General features: G+C 40.5%; 2 protein-coding genes across 8 annotated transcripts; both read left to right on the top strand.

Annotated features, from left to right (window-relative positions):
• Positions 1 to 2,846: 2,846 nt before the first annotated feature.
• On the top strand, positions 2,847 to 14,423 carry LOC126842060 (tyrosine-protein phosphatase 10D-like). Of its 2 annotated transcripts, none has more exons than XM_050578914.1 (23): positions 2,847 to 3,828; positions 3,958 to 4,090; positions 4,220 to 4,339; positions 4,411 to 4,517; positions 4,694 to 4,931; positions 5,038 to 5,141; positions 5,447 to 5,718; positions 5,843 to 6,069; positions 6,174 to 6,677; positions 6,806 to 6,931; positions 7,051 to 7,191; positions 7,349 to 7,645; positions 7,770 to 8,162; positions 8,255 to 8,572; positions 8,921 to 9,799; positions 10,019 to 10,236; positions 10,333 to 10,588; positions 10,703 to 11,000; positions 11,098 to 11,347; positions 11,454 to 11,732; positions 11,846 to 12,030; positions 12,119 to 12,498; positions 13,999 to 14,423. In XM_050578914.1, the coding sequence occupies exons 1-23, from the start codon at positions 3,769 to 3,771 to the stop codon at positions 14,028 to 14,030; spliced, it is 5,817 nt and encodes a 1,938-aa protein (XP_050434871.1). In that variant the 5' UTR covers positions 2,847 to 3,768; the 3' UTR covers positions 14,031 to 14,423. The 2 variants fall into 2 exon arrangements, with proteins under 2 accessions (XP_050434871.1, XP_050434870.1); XM_050578913.1 differs by having other exon boundaries at positions 2,848 to 3,828; positions 11,095 to 11,347.
• Positions 14,424 to 15,637: 1,214 nt separating this feature from the next.
• On the top strand, positions 15,638 to 19,427 carry LOC126842061 (phosphatidylglycerophosphatase and protein-tyrosine phosphatase 1). 6 transcript variants are annotated; one of them, XM_050578917.1, is made up of 7 exons: positions 15,638 to 15,742; positions 15,928 to 16,036; positions 16,134 to 16,289; positions 16,399 to 16,479; positions 16,775 to 16,966; positions 17,696 to 17,801; positions 17,962 to 18,410. In XM_050578917.1, exons 3-7 carry the CDS (start codon positions 16,152 to 16,154, stop codon positions 18,021 to 18,023), a joined length of 579 nt encoding a protein of 192 aa, XP_050434874.1. In that variant the 5' UTR covers positions 15,638 to 15,742; positions 15,928 to 16,036; positions 16,134 to 16,151; the 3' UTR covers positions 18,024 to 18,410. The 6 variants fall into 6 exon arrangements, with proteins under 6 accessions (XP_050434874.1, XP_050434872.1, XP_050434876.1 ...); XM_050578916.1 differs by having other exon boundaries at positions 15,726 to 15,742; positions 15,850 to 16,036; XM_050578918.1 differs by lacking the exon at positions 15,638 to 15,742 and adding an exon at positions 15,763 to 15,781.
• Positions 19,428 to 19,589: the final 162 nt, after the last annotated feature.

The following is a 19,589-nucleotide window of genomic DNA, read 5'->3' as shown; positions in this document are numbered from 1 at the left end:
CAGGCTTCGTCAATCATATATATCTCCACCTTCATCGTATAACCCTTAAAATTGCACAAAAAAATTGGTCCGAGCACGAGTAATTGTCAAGTGTTGGCTTTTTCTCTTTACAGTTTTTGGAGTCATACCACGCAATAATACGCAAAAGAAAAATGTAGTGTTTTAAAAAAAAAAAAATTGTTTTTTCTTAAGTGCTTTTATTTATTCAAAGACACTCGTCATTATTATATGTAATTATTATTATAATTTATATTGATTATAATATTTGTGTTGTTAAATTATAGCTACTGACTTTATTGGTGTACACGCACAATAGGTCATTCAAGGATAAGCCGCACTATTATTTTCTGTTGAAAAAAATAATTGCGATTTTGTAGTTGTCTTTTTTTTTTTTTTTGGACACACTTTAGTGATTTTTTTTTTTTTTTTTGCAATACTCAAATAATAATTATTATTATATTTGAACAGGTCATTTTTCGAAAACGACACAAGTCACAAAATTGAAATTTTACGAAAAACTTCATAACTCCAGAAATTCAACTTATTTTGGCTTATTACACCAGCTAAATAGCTAATTTATTTTGAGGATTTCCGATATTATTCATAATCCATAGTTTCCATAGTACTCCGCCCCTTTCCTATAGTTCTAAACATGTATACTTTAAATTGTAATCATCCAAAACTGGTTAATGGCGACCAGTGCGCAAAAAATGTTCAGCAAATTATTAAAAAACCAATTAAGTACATATTATTGAGTACGTTGCACCGTATAAGTTTCAAAAATCGATAGAGCTGTGAAAAATAGCAAAAAAAAAAAAAAAAATGTAAATATTTGAATACTGCGTGTGAAATGTCGTTGAACAACAAAAATTGTTTTCAAAAAGAAAAAACTAACACCTACATAGTTGCTATTATTGTTTTTAAGAGAAAACGATAGTGTCTGCCCCGTCAATGAGAATCGCCACCACCCTGTACACCATACTGACTAAATATTATTACTATTATTATTATTATTCGTATCACTTTTATTATTTCTGTGTTGATTATTCTCATATTATTATTGTACATAATATTTTTTGTAGCAGAAATAATTGTCAAACGCCGCTCGTTTTTTTTAGAACGCTGACCTTGATGAACGTCGTGTGTTGTGGGCAAAATATAGCCGTACAAAATACCACACTGTTGGTATTTGAATAAAATCCGTACTGTAGAACTGTGTAATATAATACACGTGTATTTATTTATTAAAACTTATTTTTTTTTTGAAGAAGAAGAAGTTGTGTCAAAAACATGTTTTTGGTATAGTCGTTTCGTTTGAAAACTACAAATTCATAGTACCTAATATACCGCCGCTACTACTAAGTTAGCGGTATAGGTAACTTTTAATAAGTTGCTTATTTACATATATAGTTGACCACAACATTAATAGGTAATAGTGCATACATTTTTATTTACCAGCCATACCAGGTACGTATACAGAACGTACAAGTACAAAATATATACCTATATAGAGTTTATTATGGCGATAAAAGTTGGCGAACTAGGAATCCAATGATCGTTTTGGAATAAAACTCTGTTTGGTAACTATTGCGTATGGCCCCTATTAGACTGTGGATTGTGTCTATTGGAAGTAATTTTTGTATTTTTTTTTCTGTCTAAAGGGAGGAGAAAGCAAGCTGTGTGGTGTGTGTGTGTGTGTGTGTGTGTAGATAAATAGAGTGTCAGAGTTGTCTCGGATTATTGTTGGGACCGACGGGGGAAAATAATAATAATAATAAGACCGTTTTCACGGCACCAGACAAATAATTATATTATTAGATATTGTCGCAAGTAAACGACCAGACCGTTGTAGTAGTAAAAAGAACACAACATATACTAAATATTATAGAAAACAACGGGGATTAGGCAAGTTTAGAGCCGGTTGACCGCGCGTTAAACGTGCAATAACCGATAATAATAATAAAAAAAAGTATACCTTATTACCGAAAATAACGTGTGGGAGGTAATAAAAAAAAAAAAAAAAAATACTGCAGCTGCAGCAGCCTGTAACGGTGTACTAATTGGTTGCTGTTTTTGCAAACAAATAATAGGAATATTTATTATGTGGAAGTGTTTCTGCAGTCGGCCTATATATATATACAATAATACCTAATAACGTACAGGACCGCGTACGAATGGCCGTGTACGCATAACAACAACAACAACAACAACAACACTATACACAGCTGCAAATTACTATATTATATATTTTTTTGTACATTCTATTTTCCTCGACGCGCGCACAAGGAGAGTAGGTACTACATATATACATATAATTCCCACGGTCTGATTTCAACTACATAACGCGCGGTTCACAGACCGTCGTTTACTTAATACTACTCGTTATATTATTGTTATTATGTACACACACACACACACACGGCAATAATATTAATACTATTGAGCTGCTGCTGCTGCTGCAGCTGTGTAATTTGTAAATATTATATTTTATTATATTATTTTCCTCGTGATAAACAACGCGCATTGTGTTATCAAACAATTATTATCGTTTTGATAAGACGCTGCTTACGGTGGCCGCCAACGGCAACGTCTTAATATTTTATACACATATATATACAGGTATATTACACCTATACATGGGGTGTACTGTTTACGTTCGGTATAGTGTACTCTATTATTGAGGTGTTGTGCAACCCCCACCGGCGCACAGCAGCGCGGTTGCAGTTTGTTTTGTGTGTGTGTGTGTGTGCCGTCTTGTGAAAGGTGGTGGTGGTGGTGGGCAAGACAATAATAATAATAATAATATGATAGTATCATAGTGTATAGGTGGTAGTGGTATCGGCGCGGCGGCGGCGATTGTTGTTTGCGTTGCAGAACTGTGTGGTGCACCAGTATATATATAATAATAATAATAATAATAATATACAGAGTGAATAATACAGCGTGTAATATATATATATATATAGTGTATAGTTGTTAAAATAATATAGTAGATGCGCCGCGTTGTGATATTACGAAAGTGCCACCACGGTATACATACACGCGGGTTTTTGGTGGGGAATTTTTGTATTGTAAAAGATTTGTGTGTGCCAGTAGCTGCTGCTTGTGTGTGTACACCACATACACACTTTCTCGTGTACAGCCGATATTAAACATTATATATTATTATCACGGGGTATCGCGGTTGTTTTGTGTGCGCTGTGCTGTGCTGTGCTGTGCGGATAGTAATAATCGTAAAATCCGGTATTGAATAGTAATTAAATTTTTATTCGTACACACGTCGTTAGTGTCGTCGTCGCGTTTGACTTTTAGAGAAGAAAACACACACAATAAGTTGTAAAATATATTTTTCACGACTCTTGGAGCTGCTGCTGCTGCTGCTGATAACGATTGGGACGACGATGGTGCGTTTGCGGGACAGACCAGCGTTCGGTGCAGACTCTCGAGCGGCTTAACGACCGGATTAATGAATTAATCAATATTAATTACCCGCCTGCAGCTACAAGTAATAAAAAAAAAAAAAAAATACACACAATTTTTCCCGTAACATGATCAGCGTTCCGTCGTTCCGATCATGATTGCCGTCGATTACCGTTCGGCTGCTGCTGCTGCTGCTGCAACTGTTGTTGTTATTACCTGGCCACGAGCCCAAACTTTCAACCATCGCCACCACCGGTGTATGTCGTCGTCGTCATCGTCAAATTACGTTGCCCGACGTAGGTGAAAATACAATATTTGTGCAATTATTGACCAAAGAAACGGAAAAAAATGCCCGCTACCAGGACTGTGCAATTTATCGCAATCGCCGCTATCGTCGTCAAGTGCACGGTAATTTAAACACACAATGTTCCAATAAGTATTACCACTTGCACCTGTTATGCATGCACAGCATTACATGCACTTGTGTTATATATAATATATAACTCTTTGACGTTTTTTCTTTTTTCTTTCCTATAGTTGGCTGCCGATCTTGCAATACAATTGCCTCGTCAAGGTTCGTCGTCCGTAACCGGTGGATCGTATAGGTTAGACTATTCACCGCCCTACGGACAGCCACCGGCCAACACGACAATAACTTCTCAGGATATAGGTGAGCAATAGTCGATATTTACACTTTTTCATTTTTTTCTTATCTCATTGTGACAAACATTTTCAATTTTTTACAACAATTTTTAAAACATTTTCTCATTACAACCACTCAATGTGTGTACCTACCCAGGTGATGTTATACACTTTTCGCAAGCTTTGCCCGGTACGCGATACGACTTTTGGCTGTACTACAGCAATAGCACTGGCGACAACAATTGGTTACTCACGTGGACGGCGTCGATCACTACAGGTATAGTTCAATAGTATAATAGCTGTGTGTTTACCCCCCTGTGGAATTTAATTAATACATTTTGTTTTAAGCTCCCGATCCGCCGACAAATTTGACCGTGCAAGTGAAAGGCGGAAAAGTGGCACACGTCTCTTGGTCGCCACCAGCGTCGGGCAACTACGACAGTTTCAAGCTCAAAGTAAACACAACTCACAATAATAATTATTATTATAATCACATTGTTGCTAAATTAATTAATATTGTCTTTTATTTGCCGCTTAAGTGTATATTTTGTATCTTAAACGCCAATGTAATCTTAATGGTTGTATCTTTATAAGTTATATATATATATATATATTAATTACAAAATATCAGGTAAATGGATTGTCGAGTTCACTGCCGGCGTCCGAACAAAATATCGGCCGCGTAATCGTCGTGCCTAGCGTGAATCCAAACGATTCCGACAAAGGGGATTCGCCGCCGCAGCCACAACAAGCGGTGCAACAGTACGTGTTGAAAGAATTAACGCCGGGCGCCACTTATCAGGTGCAACTTTTCGCCGTGTACGATCGCAAAGAGAGCGTGGCCTACATATCGCGCAACTTTACCACGAGTAATTATATTTTTATTCTATTAGAAAATACTGCCGCGCTTTAAGGCGATATTTTCAAAATTCTTTGACGTAATATTTAAATGTTCTTGTTTTTTTCTTCTTTTAGAACCGAGCACACCCGGAAAGTTTATCGTTTGGTTTCGGAATGAAACGACGTTACTCGTTTTATGGCAACCCAGTTATCCGGCCAGCGTGTTTACACATTACAAGGTAACGATATTTAAAATATTTATAAAATTTACATTTTTTCCCCCCAGTTTTATGTATTAGAGTAACTTGGAATTAAATGTACTCGGTATTACTCTTTCTATAATAAAATTATAATTTATAGTTATTTAATACAAATCAGATATATATTTTTAATGTTTTATGAAACGAAGCAAATATTTATTAAGTTTATTTACTTTTGTTCTTTGAATTCTTAAAAATTTGTTGGTTCTTCCTCTTTTTTTTTTTTTTTAGACATTTAGTAGAGTTATAGTGTATCGACAATGCTATTTTTTTGTTTTTTTCAGGTCAGCGTCGAACCACCCGATTCGCCAGAATCGGTGTTGTACGTGGAACGGGAAGGCGAACCGCCGGGTCCAGCGCAAGCGGCTTTCAAAGGATTGGTGCCGGGTCGTGCCTACAACATAAGCGTGCACACGGTGAGCGAAGACGAAACTTCGCAGCCCACCACGGCGCAGTATCGCACGATACCGTTGCGTCCGACCAACTTGATTGTCGATCATCGACTGACGGGATCGTATAACGTTCGCGTACGATGGGATCCTCCCAAAGGCCTCTGGTAAGAAAATAACGGCAGCAAATCGACATGTAAAAATTATCGTCGACCGGTTATTGGTCATAACAGTTTATTAGTTCAAATTTTATGTGCAATTTTAAATAACCCACTTATTTTTCTCCTCTAGCGAGTTTGACAAGTATCAAATATCTGTCAACGCTGTGGCGGCGGCTAAAAAGTCTACAGCCGTTGTGCCAACGCAACAACAACAGTCCACTCCGATAACGATTGCGCGTTCGCTTACGAGCACCGACCTCAACCACGACATGGAACCGGGACGCACGTACCAGGTTTTGGTGAAAACCGTCTCCGGAAAAGTCGCCAGTTGGCCGGCTTCGGTCAACGTCACTCTCAGTAAGTCTTCAACGCTACAGTGACTTTTTCTATACCCTCTGGAAATAGTTGATAATTTTATTTAAGTAAATGAAAATTTAATTTTCTTTCCTTTTTCTTTGCAGAACCTTTGCCGGTGATTGATTTGAAAATAGCCCGTGTAGAAGACAGCGTGTTAACGTTGCAATGGGCACCGGATTCGGCTAGCTATCAAGACGCTTACCAAGTGGCGTACACCGAAGTGGTTTCCAACACCGGCGCCGGCATTGGCCAGTTGCCCGGAGCGACAGAAACGACGGCAACGGTCGTCGCGGCCGGAATAGGAATATCCGGCGGGGTCATTCAACAACAACAACAACTGCAGCAGACGAGCGCATCTCAATCGTCTCAACAACAACAGTCGTCTGCCGGCGCGGCCGACAGCAATGTGATAATCGTGCCGGCCGCCAATCAAGTGACAGCCGATAGCGGCGGCGGCGGCACAGGTGTCGGCAATTCCAACAACTTGGTCGAGTGCACTTTGGACGCTCTGCTACCGGGCCGTAATTATTCCATAGCCGTCCGTGCCCTCAGCGGAACCGGAGTAGGACTTGCGGCCAGCAACGATACCATAGTTTATCACACGATGAGTGAGTGCATTTTCCATTACATATTATAATACGTAACTAGGTTTTTTTAGAGATTTTGTCATTGTCAAATGTATTCTCCCAATATACAATCAAGTGTGACTGTTTTATTAATTGTGTTTTATGTTTAGAACCTTCGGCACCGATAATAGAAGATCTAAGACCCACCATTGACTACGGACTGAACGTGTCTTGGAAGACGGACGTCAACAGTCGACAAGAGACATTCCAAGTGGTGTGCCGTCGTAACGATACAGGTACTGTGTACTGTAGTAACAATTAAAAAAATTATGACATAGTAAAAAATGATAATCATAAAAAAATTATGTACAACTAAAAAACAATGTATATACAATTACACGCTTGTTGTTTGTAGACGATATTCCGATGGTGAGAATCACGAGCGAGTGGCGTGTATCTTTGCGACACTTGTATCCGGGTGCCGCTTATCAAATCAAAGTGTTTGCAATCAGTCACGGTTTACTCAGCGAACCGCACGATTATTTCCAAGCAGTGTGTAAGTAGCGGTTATGTCGATTTGTTGTGTTCATCGATTTATAATATATTTTAATGTGTACACAGGGCAAAACCCTATATGTGCATACTTAAGTATATTATGTACTCGGGTATATATATTCGTGTTAAACAAATATTGACCACTTAACTTTTTTCAGACCCACGTCCGCCCGTCGACTTACAAGTGGAAAACATCACGGCGGCCGGTGGCGCCGGATCGGTATTGATTAAATGGAACCGACCCGTCGAAGACGGCGGCCTGTTCACAGAGTATTCCATTAAGTATCGTACGGTCGACAGCTCTCAGTGGATACGATTGCCGGGCGTACCGCCCGGCGTCCAAGAAGCCGAAATCGCCGACATGACTGCCGGTCAAAGGTACACGATTCAAGTGAACACCCAGACTTACGGAGCCCTGGAATCGCCGTCTCCTCAACAAGTCAACTACACCATCAGTAATATACATACTTTGTTTTTATTTTATTTTATCGATTGACTTTCTACGTAAAGTCAATGTGTTCCTATTTAACATATAATATAATCATATTATGACTAAAACCGCTATCATAAAAATTTTAGGGCCAAATCCAATAACCAATGTCGCTCTACTGGTGGACGCCGCCAACGTTACGCTGACGTTTCCTCGGCCGGAAGGTCTTCTCGAGTACTACACCGTCCAGTGGTGGATACTGGCCGATCATTCTACGCCGGGACCTACGTCGTCTTCTTCGACCGAGTCGGGATCCGGATCCGTATCGATCACAACGGCCGGCAGTACGGGCGGCTCGAAAAACGTATCGGACTCGGCCGCCACCGCCACCAGTGTTGCCGCAGTCGGCGGCCAAAGTTCTGCGACAACGATGATTAGCTTGAGCGTCGACGACCTAGTGCCGGGCGCCAGGTACACTTTGCGCGTGCGCACTACATCGCACGCACTGCACAGCGATTACACCCAACTGACGGCCAATACGAGTGAGATTCGCACACCCTTTTTACAACGCTTAGATTTCCACGACGATGGCCATGTTTATATTTAACGCATTGCATTTGTTGTGTGTCTCTAGTGCCGTTGATACTGTCCGAAGTTTTGGCCGTCAACGACCAACACACTACGGACACGCTGACACTGCGTTACACGCCTACACCGCAAGTGGCGTCCCGCTTTGAGAAGTATCGCTTCCAGTTGGCGTCGGGCAGCAATTCTCTGACGGCCGACGACGGCAAACCCGCTCAGTCTCTTATCGCCGAGAAGTTGGCCACCGACAACGAATGGAAAGTCACGTGGCAGGGTCTGACGCCCGGACGCCTCTACGACATAACCGTGTGGACGGTGTCCGCCGAGGGTGTGCTCAGTCAGCCGTTGCGGCGTCAAGACCGCTTGTGTAAGCATAATGTAGCTCTTGTGTGTTACTATGTAATTTTTGTATCATTGCTTTCCTCTTAATTGCAATTGATATTATTAGCTACTTTATTGAAAAATTATTTTTAAGTGAATCTACTTTTTTCAGAGGCATTTAGAGTAGGTTACTTTTTATAGCTAAAATATATTATTGTGACAATGACATACAGGCTTGTTAAGAAGTCACCCAACAAGCAACACTAATAATTTGATTACTTTAATTATTTTCTTTGAGTAATTTTTTCATGTATAATAAGGCTTAAGACTCTTGCCTATTCCTATAGACTTGTTTCATTATTAATTGCATGCCATATTTTGTCTTGCCACACAGATCCTGAGCCCATAAGCGAATTGAACGCCACTCACATTGGACGCGACGCGGTGACGTTGGCGTGGCGCGTGCCGCGCGGCCAGTACGACGCGTTCCAAATCCAATACCTGCTGGAAGGCGACAGCGACTCGCCGTCGTCCACGTCCAGCTCTACGCTGGCCCAGAACCTGACCGTCGACCCGTGGTTCGACGTGCGCGGCTTGCGGCCCTACCGGAATTACACGTTCACCGTGGTGGTCCGCGCGGGCGGTTCGACGGCCGCCCAAGCCGGGTCGTCTCCGGCGTCGCCGTCCGCCCCGAACGCCGCCGCATTGTCGGCCAGCAGCGCCGTGTTGAGACGCAGCGTACCGCTGTCGGCCACGTTCGCCACGCTGGAGTCGGTGCCGGGCGTGCCGCAGCGGTTGGCCGCCACCGACATCCGGCCGCAGCAACTCACGCTGGAATGGTTCTTGCCCGACACCGACCACAACGGCGTGCTGCTCCGGTACGTCGTCTCGTGGAAAGAGTTGCCTGGTTCGGGTCCGGCGGGCGTGCACGACGACGACGGCGATGATGACGACGACGACGACGACGGCGGCGGCAGCGGCGGCAGAGCGGTGGTCTTACGCGGGCCGGACACGCTGGCCGGCGGTCCGCCGGAAGCCGAGGCGTCTGCGGCCGAGGAAAAAACCATTTACCTGGAATCGTGGCGGAACCGTGCCACCATCGGCGGCGGCGGCAGCGGCGGCACGACCGGCGCCGGCGGTACCGTCAACAACAGAGGCGGAGCGGCCAGTGCCGGCCTGATCCCGGGCCGGGTGTACCTGTTCACCGTGTGCGGAGAGACGCGGGCCGGACGAGGTCGAGTGGCCCACTTGCGCCAACGCATGCCCATATTAGGTATGCACACATAATGTTCTTGCTACTGATTTTCGGACACTGCAGCTAGCAGTATAACGTTGCGTTCAATTGTATTGTTGCTGCCATACAATATTTCAGTGTCTCTTATGCAGTAGCATATTCGTCTTGAGTATAGTTTTTTTTACCGGGTTTTCAATCGAGAATCGAGCGTTTCCAATATGTATTTGTAATCTTGTTGTACTTGTACTCGTTTCGCAGCGCCGCCTAAACCCAGCGCCCAAGCCGTACCGACCGAGGTCAGCCGCACCCGACAGTCCATACAAGTGCGGTTCCGGAAGAATTACTTCAGCGAAGCCAACGGCGCTGTGCTCGGTTACACCGTGATCGTTGCCGAGGACGACGGTAAAAACGCCAGCGGTCTGGAGATGCCCAGCTGGAGGGACGTCCAAGCGTATTCTACTTGGCCACCGTATCAGGTAGAGCGATAATACAACACATAAGTGACACTAATTGTCGGTCCGTTGTTTGCTCCTCGAGTGTTGCTAATTTGTTTTTTTTTTTACTTTGTACAGGTGTTGGAACCGTACACACCGTTTTCACACAACAAAACCGTCGAGGACTTCACCATCGGCCAAGACCACAACTGCAACAACAACAACAACGGCGGGGGCGGCGGCAATTACAACAGCGCGGTGTCCAAGTCGTTGTCGCTGTCCAGCTATTGCAACGGCCCGTTGAAGCCGGCCACCGTGTACCGTGTGAAAATCAGAGCGTTCACAGCACCGGACAAGTTCACCGACACTTCATACTCTTTTCCCATACAGACCGGTGCGCTGTGAAAATATATATAAACATATTTTAATTGTTTAAATTATTTATTATTGATATAAATATGATATTATTACTATGTACTATGCTAACGATACGCCGTGTACGCTTTAGATCAAGACACGTCGTCCAGCACGGGCACGACGGCCGCCATCGCGCTCATAGTGGTGTTCGTGTTGTTGATGTTGTGCGCGGCGGCCGCCTATTCCAAGTACAAGAAAAATGTGACCAAAAACGCGGGCGGCGTCGGCAAGAGGAACGTCAACGGCGTCGGCGGCGGCGGCGGCCAACAGAGAAGGACGGCGGGCTCCAAGTTTTTCTCGGATTCCGCTTTCCCGCCCCAGAGGAACACCCTGCTGGGCGGACCCGAACTGGGTTCCATCCAGCAAGGCTCTTGCGACCTACAAGTCAGGTACAAGTCTAGAAGTTAAACGCTATTTCTGTACACACACACAATACGTGCCTATTTAAGTGGTGACTTATTGCCGCCTTGTTGACTTTCGCAGCAGACCGGTGAGGGCCGACAGGTTCGTCGAGCACTACGCCCAGATGTCGGCAGATTCGGATTTCCGGTTTTCCGAGGAGTTCGAGGAGCTCAAGCACGTTGGCCGACAACAGCCGTGCGCGGCCGCCGACTTGCCGTGCAACAGGCCCAAAAACCGGTTCACCAACATTCTGCCGTACGACCACAGCCGCTTCAAGCTGCAGCCCGTCGACGACGAAGAGGGCTCCGACTACATCAACGCCAACTACGTGCCCGTAACTATCGCCACACAACACCCTGCCATAAGCTATACACTAGTGCTATACAGCCATATAGCTATAGCGGGTACACGTTCTGAGTGTATGGGTTTGTTTTTCGCAGGGCCACAACAGCGTCAGGGAATTCATAGTGACCCAGGGCCCGTTGCATTCGACCCGCGACGACTTTTGGCGCATGTGCTGGGAATCGGGCACGCGGTCCATCGTCATGTTGACGCGGTGCGTGGAGAAGGGCCGCGAGAAGTGCGACCACTATTGGCCGTACGACACACAGCCAACGTACTACGGCGGCAGCGACGGTGGCGACGGCGGCATATGCGTGACCCTGTTGAACGATTCACATTACGCCGACTACGTGATCACCGAGTTCATGGTGTGCCGGGTGAGTAGTGTCAACGGTGCACACGCTCTGTGCCTCCTGTGCACGATCGATAATTATCAATCATTATGTATGGAAAACATGTTCTGAATTTATATTGTTTGCATTTTGTCCAGAACGACCAGAAGAGGGTGATCCGGCACTTCCACTTCACTACGTGGCCCGACTTTGGTGTGCCCAGTCCGCCGCAGACTCTGTGCCGTTTCGTCCGAGCGTTCCGTGACCGCATCAGCACTCCCACCGGCATGAACGCCGCCGAACAGTCTTCACAACACCGTTGGCCCATCATAGTGCATTGCAGGTGTGTGTCACATCAACAACTACACTGACCTACTACTAAGTGTGTGCCTACTGGATTTTTTTTTTTTAAATTTTAATCTTTTTTGTAGCGCCGGAGTGGGCAGATCCGGCACTTTCATAGCGCTCGACCGTGTGCTGCAGTCCATCCAAGAGCCGCATCATCCGCCCGGCACGTTCTTGCCGCCGCACACTCTGGCCACCAAGTACATTGACGTGTACGGCATCGTGTGCGCCATGCGCAAGGAACGCGTTTGGATGGTGCAGACCGAACAGCAGTACATATGCATACACCAGTGCATCGTGTCCGTGCTGCAGTCGCTGTTCTCGCCGGACCAACAGCTCAAGGAGCAGTACCAGTACGGCGGCCAGTACCGTCTGGACGGCGTCGACGACGAGGACCTGATGAGCGGCGGCTCGCTGATGATATGTAGTAACACGGGAGTGGCTCACCACAATCGGGCGTTCGAAGGTAAAACCACCACTACGATAGGCTTGTTGAGGTTGAGGTCGGCACTGGTCGTCCAATGGCTGTTGCTGACGTCGGCCGAAAAGAGTTTGTGGTCGTCGCAGCGGAGCAAAAGAGGAGCCGGCGGCGGCGGTGGTGGCGGTGTGGCCGCGGCCGGCTTAAGACAAGGGTTGGGCTTCTTGAACCTGCACGACAACGACAACGTTGTGACCACGACGACGGCCACGACGACTTCGAGCGGTCAACGCGGTGCCGTATGTACGACCACCGTAACGTCGATGATCGACCGCGGCAACGACGTATCTTGGTGGTCGCCCCGTTGGTGGTACCGATCGAAAGACAACAAACGCCATAGGGTCTATAAGTTGTAGCCGACGGTGGTGCGTAGTGCGCACAAAGAGACCACACCGATCGGACGAGGAGAATAAGTAGTAGTAAAATTTGTATATGTGTGTGTGTGTGTAAATTAGGTGTCGGTAACGATTCGACGAAAACAACGGTTTGACGACGGCTGCTGTGTGTCGGACATCAGTGTCAAAGTATCGCTATCGAGACGAGAATGTGTATTTTCTTATTCAAAGCGAGAAGAGAGTGTATGTATAGGGTCTTCTATCTGTTTTGAGTCTTATGTGGTTGTGTAATGTGTGTGTGTGTGTGTGTGTTTTTTGGAGAATATTCCTTGAAAAAAAAAAAAAAAAAGAACTTCTAAACATTAATATAATACTAAAAATGTTTCTTTTTCAAATGCGTTTACAATATGCGTCTCCGAGAATGAAATATCTGACTGCCGTGTGTAATAACATAATAATAAATGTGGTACGTGACACTCTTGACCTAACCTTACCCTCTACGTAGCTGTTGAAGCGTTTGTGTGTGTGTGTGTGTGTTTTGTCGCTATTTAAGTATAATAATAAAACAGAAATACTAGAAGCTTTAAGTTTTGCATTGGCTCTAACGGCTAACGGCCTATAGTTAACTACCTTATAGTACACGCCTAGTGTGTATTAACTACTACTACTATCTCTAATATGTACTTACTATAGCTGTTTAGACAGTAATCAGTAGAACGATTATTTTGATATTTTTTTTTTATAACGCTGTTGTTGTAGATTAGTGGGCCGGTGGTGTAGCCGTAAAGGTGTTACTCTATACGTGTACCCCTCTGACCTCTCACTTGTAATAAGTATTAAGTATCTCTTTAAGTGTGCTTGTCGCCAAAATCGCGTACCGTCATGGTATACGGTGATTGTACACATGATTACACATGTTAACCGTACACCCTTACGACTACACCGCCGAGTAACGATGGGACCTACGATGAACGGACAGTTGCTAAAAAGCATCGATAAGCACTTGTGTATGAATTATCATCTGTTGTCCGAACATCCAAAGTCCCAAGTCCTATTGTTGTAGATTTGTGTTGTTGTGTTCTCGATTGAAAATCTTGATTTCAATTTACCAAAAGCTTACGTTATAATATATCGTGTATTGTTGCTGTTGCAGATGACGAAGGTATCGCCGAATCGGGAATGTAAATTCCAAGACGACACGTACAGAACAAATTTAAAGAAAACAAGAGCAATATTATTTTATACGATACAGTATTATTATGATGAGTACAATATTATAACAAACACAAAACAGTATTATTACTATCGATCAATTATGTCGGGGCAATAAAAGTATTTTCATGTGTACAATATATATATGTTTAGGTATTACTATATATATATTTTTACATATATATACATAATATATAAATATATGTTTATGTATTTTTTTTTTTTTTTCGTACCATTGTAAAGTATTATGAAACGCATTTATTTTTTAATATATTGTATCTTCCGTTTATATCTATAAAAATAACTATTTTTATTATTATTATTTTTTGATACAATTGTAAAACCATTTGTACCTTTTTGTATTATTCGTACTACCTATTATTATTGTATTATTATTATTATTATTATTGTTTAATATAAAAACTTGTAACGATAATGGGCGCTTCAATTGTTTTTGTTTTGTAGATTAACTAACTGATTTTTTTTTTGTAAGATTTTGTCCAATTTTGTTTCGCGATATCTCCTTTGTCGTAAGAACATTTTTTACTTTTCTCGTTAACAATTTTAAATCGATTGATTACTGACAAATGCTGGAAAAATGGTGGCTTTTTCCATCTTTAATGTACCTTTTCTTAAAACAATTTTAAATCCTGGCCAAGTTAATGACAGTTAATAGACTTGGACCATTATACCATCAATGTGAGGTTCAATTTAAATACTTTTTCAGAACAACAAAGCTAATAAATCAAATACACATTTTTATTACACAATTTTCAAATTGGCAAGTCGAATAAATGTATTAACAACACTATTTGAAATTTTAGGAAATAAATAATTCAATATTTACAACGGTAATTACATACGTATTAATTGAAAACATTTGGTGTACTAAAAAAAAAAAAAAGGTATTTTAAATAATTCGTTGGTTGTGTTTTGCTATAAAAATCAAAAATTGCACTCGACAAAAGATATTTTGATCGACAAACGGCGATTTACCAAGATGGAAAATAATAATTGGCCTACTTAAGTGTGTGTGTAAGTGTTAGTAGAATTCATAATAATGCGTTTCTTTGTCGATTAATATTGGAATTTGGATAAACGTAAAAATGTATTAATCGCGTTGTTAATTACCGTTTTATACAGTTTGTTCGAATCGAGTAACGCGCGACAACGCAGAAATGTGTGCATAATTGCCAATAAAAATGCCTGTGGCGGCGATTATTGTATTTTATTAAACATTTTGTAATTATTTACAGGGGAAACGGTTGTTGTTTCGAAACGTCGACTCGATGACGGGGAGCTGTTCAATAATAGGTAATTGGTCTATCCGTTTATGCATTTGGTTCGATTTATTATGTCTATAGCTATCGTGGAGGTAAAACCGTGGAAAAAATCCAACAGGTATGTCGTCGCGTTATCAACGTTATGACAATGGCTACCGGTTCAACGGCCGCGAGGCGAATACACGGCGGCCATTTTGTCGGTTATCACGCTAGGGGGCGCCACCGACTTACCTGTTCGGTTTTGCCACGGTCAGACCAATCGATATCCTTCTTATCAGCTATTGTTTACACTCTACGCGGCTGTTATCAGCAGAAGCTGCTTAATCTGCTTTCGTAGACAGAAATATTAATATGCAGCTGACGACCGTGCTGTGGACTGTGGTGTGGTGTGTGTGAGGAGAGGTAGGTATTTTGTGAAAGTAGACAAACCAAAAATAATTGGTAATTTCTTCTTTTTTTTTTGGAATCCCATTATAATGAAGCGTTAAATTTTTTTTTTCCTCCACTAGCGGTACACCGCCGTCGCGTTTCTGTTGTAGACTATATTATTATAATACACCTACCTACCTACTTTCCCATTTCCACAGATAACCGTTATTATTATGCTGACTGATACCAGAATCGAGCACACAGCACAGTCGTAGTGGTGGCACGGTATATAGTGGAGACGCGAGGAAATTTTTGGAAAAATAACTGGTAAGAAAAACAAAAAATACCTACAAATTATGTATAATAATTTTTCACCATATTCATCCGTCCCAATTTTTATTGTTCTTGTTGTTGTTGTTAACAGATCATCATCATCATCATCATGTTTGCCCGAGTAACGTTTTATCCTACCCTGTTGTACAATGTGTTTATGGAAAAAGTCACCCAGCGCAACTGGTACGATAGGATTGACGAAAATGTAATTTTAGGCGCGTTACCATTCAGAAACATGAGTCAGAAAGTAAGCCACGGTGGTTGATTACTATTGAAAACTATCGATTTCTTTATATATATAAATAATTCCTGTTCTACAATAATATTATAACCGATGAAATTGACCGTGTTTACAGCTGGTCGACGAAGAAAACGTAAGGTGTATAATTTCTTTGAACGAATCCTACGAACTGGAACATTTCACTCCACAGCCTGAAGTAAGAAACACCGCTTGTTTATTTCCGTAAAATTACAGTAACAATTATTAGCTATGTCACGAAAAATGACAAATGTAACAACCGGTAAAATTTAACAACAAACAATGGCTACTAAATTATTTGTCGTCGAGTATGAATTAAATAATTTCTGTTTATACAATTTATCAAATGTGACAGTTGAGTAACAGTTTTAATGTCGGATGGTGTTAGGTTAGTTTGTTAGGGAATATAGTTAAATAGTGAACATATACGGTTTCTGTTAAAAATAAAATAATATCCGTTTGTATTTCCATAGGAATGGAAGAAAATGGGAGTGGAACATTGTCAGTTGAGCACGAGGGACATATTTGAAACTCCGTCGCACGACAAGCTCATCCGTGGCGTTTCGATTATAGAATCGTTTTCAAACGACGGGAAAACCGTTTACGTTCATTGCAAAGCCGGCAGGACACGCAGTGCCACTCTTGTTGGATGTTACCTGATGAATGTATGATAATATGCTAAATTTTATCATTTTATTGTTTGTTAATATAACCAACAGACCATCATTGAAATATGTTATAGCCAATGGTGTAGTCTTACGGTATACCCTGTGTGTGCACCTTCTTTACATTGTACGCCTGTAGGATTAGATTGTCCAAACTAAAAGTACAAAATGCCGCTGACAGCTTAGTTCTAAATTTTTTACCAATGCCCTTATTCATTTTTTGCTGCAACGCCTTTCCCAGTGTCACATTTAGCAGCATAAGGCGTGTGATTATGTTCATTATGTCATTTTTTATTACCGGTACTCTATAATTATTTTCAACACGCCACCAATTGGATTTGACTTGATTCTCTCCTATTAACAAGAACGGATCGACCGTTCTCACACGCTACAAACTGTAATCCTTTGAATATAATACCCGTACCTAATAAAGAGTGTAATACCTTTGAAAAAAAACCTTAAAGGTTAGGTAGGTATATGTTTAGTATGGGACATTAGCTTAGTATAAGTCACGTAACAAAGTCGGTCGTTTAAATAAAATTGTTAATGTTATCTGCAGAATTGTCGTGCGTGAAATTATTTTCTTTACGAACACACGCAAACATTTAATAATTGGCAAGCTGGTACACACACACACACCTACGCATAGCACTATAGCATCGCACTAGTCATGGCTTGTATACATAATAAAATATATATATATATGTATATTTTATTTTCAATTTATAGAAATACAATTGGACTCCTCAGCAGGCAATAGAGAAAATCGTTTCCAAACGCCCACACATTTGGTTACGCAGCCAACAGTTGGAAAGCCTCGACAAATACTATAACGGTGATAACCTTAAAGACGTAGCATAGTATTTTTTTTAACGCATTTTGTCATCACATTCCTCCGTATATGGGCAAACAATATTTATGTTTTTGTTTTTATAATAGTAAAATTAAATATATATTTATTTTTGCAATTAATTTTGTGTGTTGATTATTAACAGACATTGTAAAAGGAGGAGGAGGAGGAGGTGGACAAAACAAACAATTGGAGTATAATAACTAAAACTCATCTAACTCCAGCATGTGCATCAACAATAACATTATTAACACGGAACAAAAAAAAAAAAAAAAACACTAACACGTTAATAATTATTTATGTTGCGTATCCTATGTTATAATCTTATACTTCCATTTTGTTTAGTATTTAATCCTATATAATAGACAGTATATATAAATGGTTTCGTTTTATAATAATTTATATATATATATATATACATAGTAACCGGTGATGGTTTGAAACTGCGATCTCTCTTACGGTTATGATAGCCCGATGATTTCTGTTTGATTTGTCCCAAATGTTTATCGTTTATGTTAATTATTATTATTATTATTATCATTATTACTTACTAACCTTGTTTGGTGTGCTTGTTACTTATTTTAAGAAAACCATTATTATTTTAGATAAAGTCGGAGTAAATAAGGTCGATGACGCGCAAATATGATGGATTTTGTGTTCAAATGTAATTTAAAATATAACATTATATAGTGACCTAAGACAATAAATGTTAATGACAATAATTTTTGTAACTACGTCTCTATTAATTTATAAGGTAATAATAATATTTATGTTTAGATGAAAATATTTATATATATATATTGAAAGTTTTTAGAAAAATCATATTATTTAGTTTATGTTAAATTTGTATACCGATAGTAGACAATACTATACTAACGAGTAACAATGACCAATGTTCCTTTTTTTTTTTCCATCAGTAGTTTCTATAGTAAGAATTTGTTTTCATATTTTAAATAACAATACTATTGTATAATCATATGTATTATTACATAGTAGTAATGGTAACATTATTTTAGTAGCAGACAACTATTGTGTGAGTTATGCGTATTCAATCACGATGTAATCATATCTTGCCGAATTTGTTTTGATCTGTTACGAATTCCTGCATTTTTTTTTCTCTTTATTATTATTTGTTTGAGGTAATAACAATAATAATGTCAATACTACTGGTTGTGTATATTGAAAAAAAAAAATAATAATAATGAAATAAGAACATTGTAAATACATCTATTAATATATAGATGTTACATAATTGTAGGCCTAAAATTATGATTTCTGTTGTAATAAATTAGTGACATTATAATATTATATTACTAATTTGTCTTTGTTTGGAAAGAAAAAAAAAATTATACTTAAAAAAATAGTCGGGTAGGTACGTAATATTGTTTTTAGCATACGATATAACCGTTTTCAATTAACCGTAACAATATTATGTACTTATTATTAATAGTTGAAATGTCTGAGGAGACAACCTAACTTAATTTGGACCAAAGCCTCGTTAATCGATCATAATGTCTAAGAATTACCATTTCGTTTGTTATATTATTGTGTTTGAAATAAAACTAAAATATAATAATACCTATATATTGTATAAAAAAAAAAAAACACAAATTATTCAAGAAACGTATAACAATACTAGTAATTATATATTGTAATTGGGTAGCAAAAAAAAAACTAGAACATAGATAATTGTTGTTTTATTCTTGTATTCAATTAGTTTAGACATATTTAAAAGTGTTGACGAAAATTTTACCCTAAATTTTATTTCAAAAG

The sequence above is a fragment of the Adelges cooleyi genome, unplaced genomic scaffold, assembly GCF_023614345.1.
Source record: "Adelges cooleyi isolate 19-005CV unplaced genomic scaffold, UGA_ACOO_1.1 ACOO_flye_CR_arks_rails_tigmint_CR_PRNA_446, whole genome shotgun sequence".
Classification (NCBI taxonomy): domain Eukaryota; kingdom Metazoa; phylum Arthropoda; class Insecta; order Hemiptera; family Adelgidae; genus Adelges; species Adelges cooleyi.
This window is presented reverse-complemented; position numbering and strand designations above follow the sequence as displayed.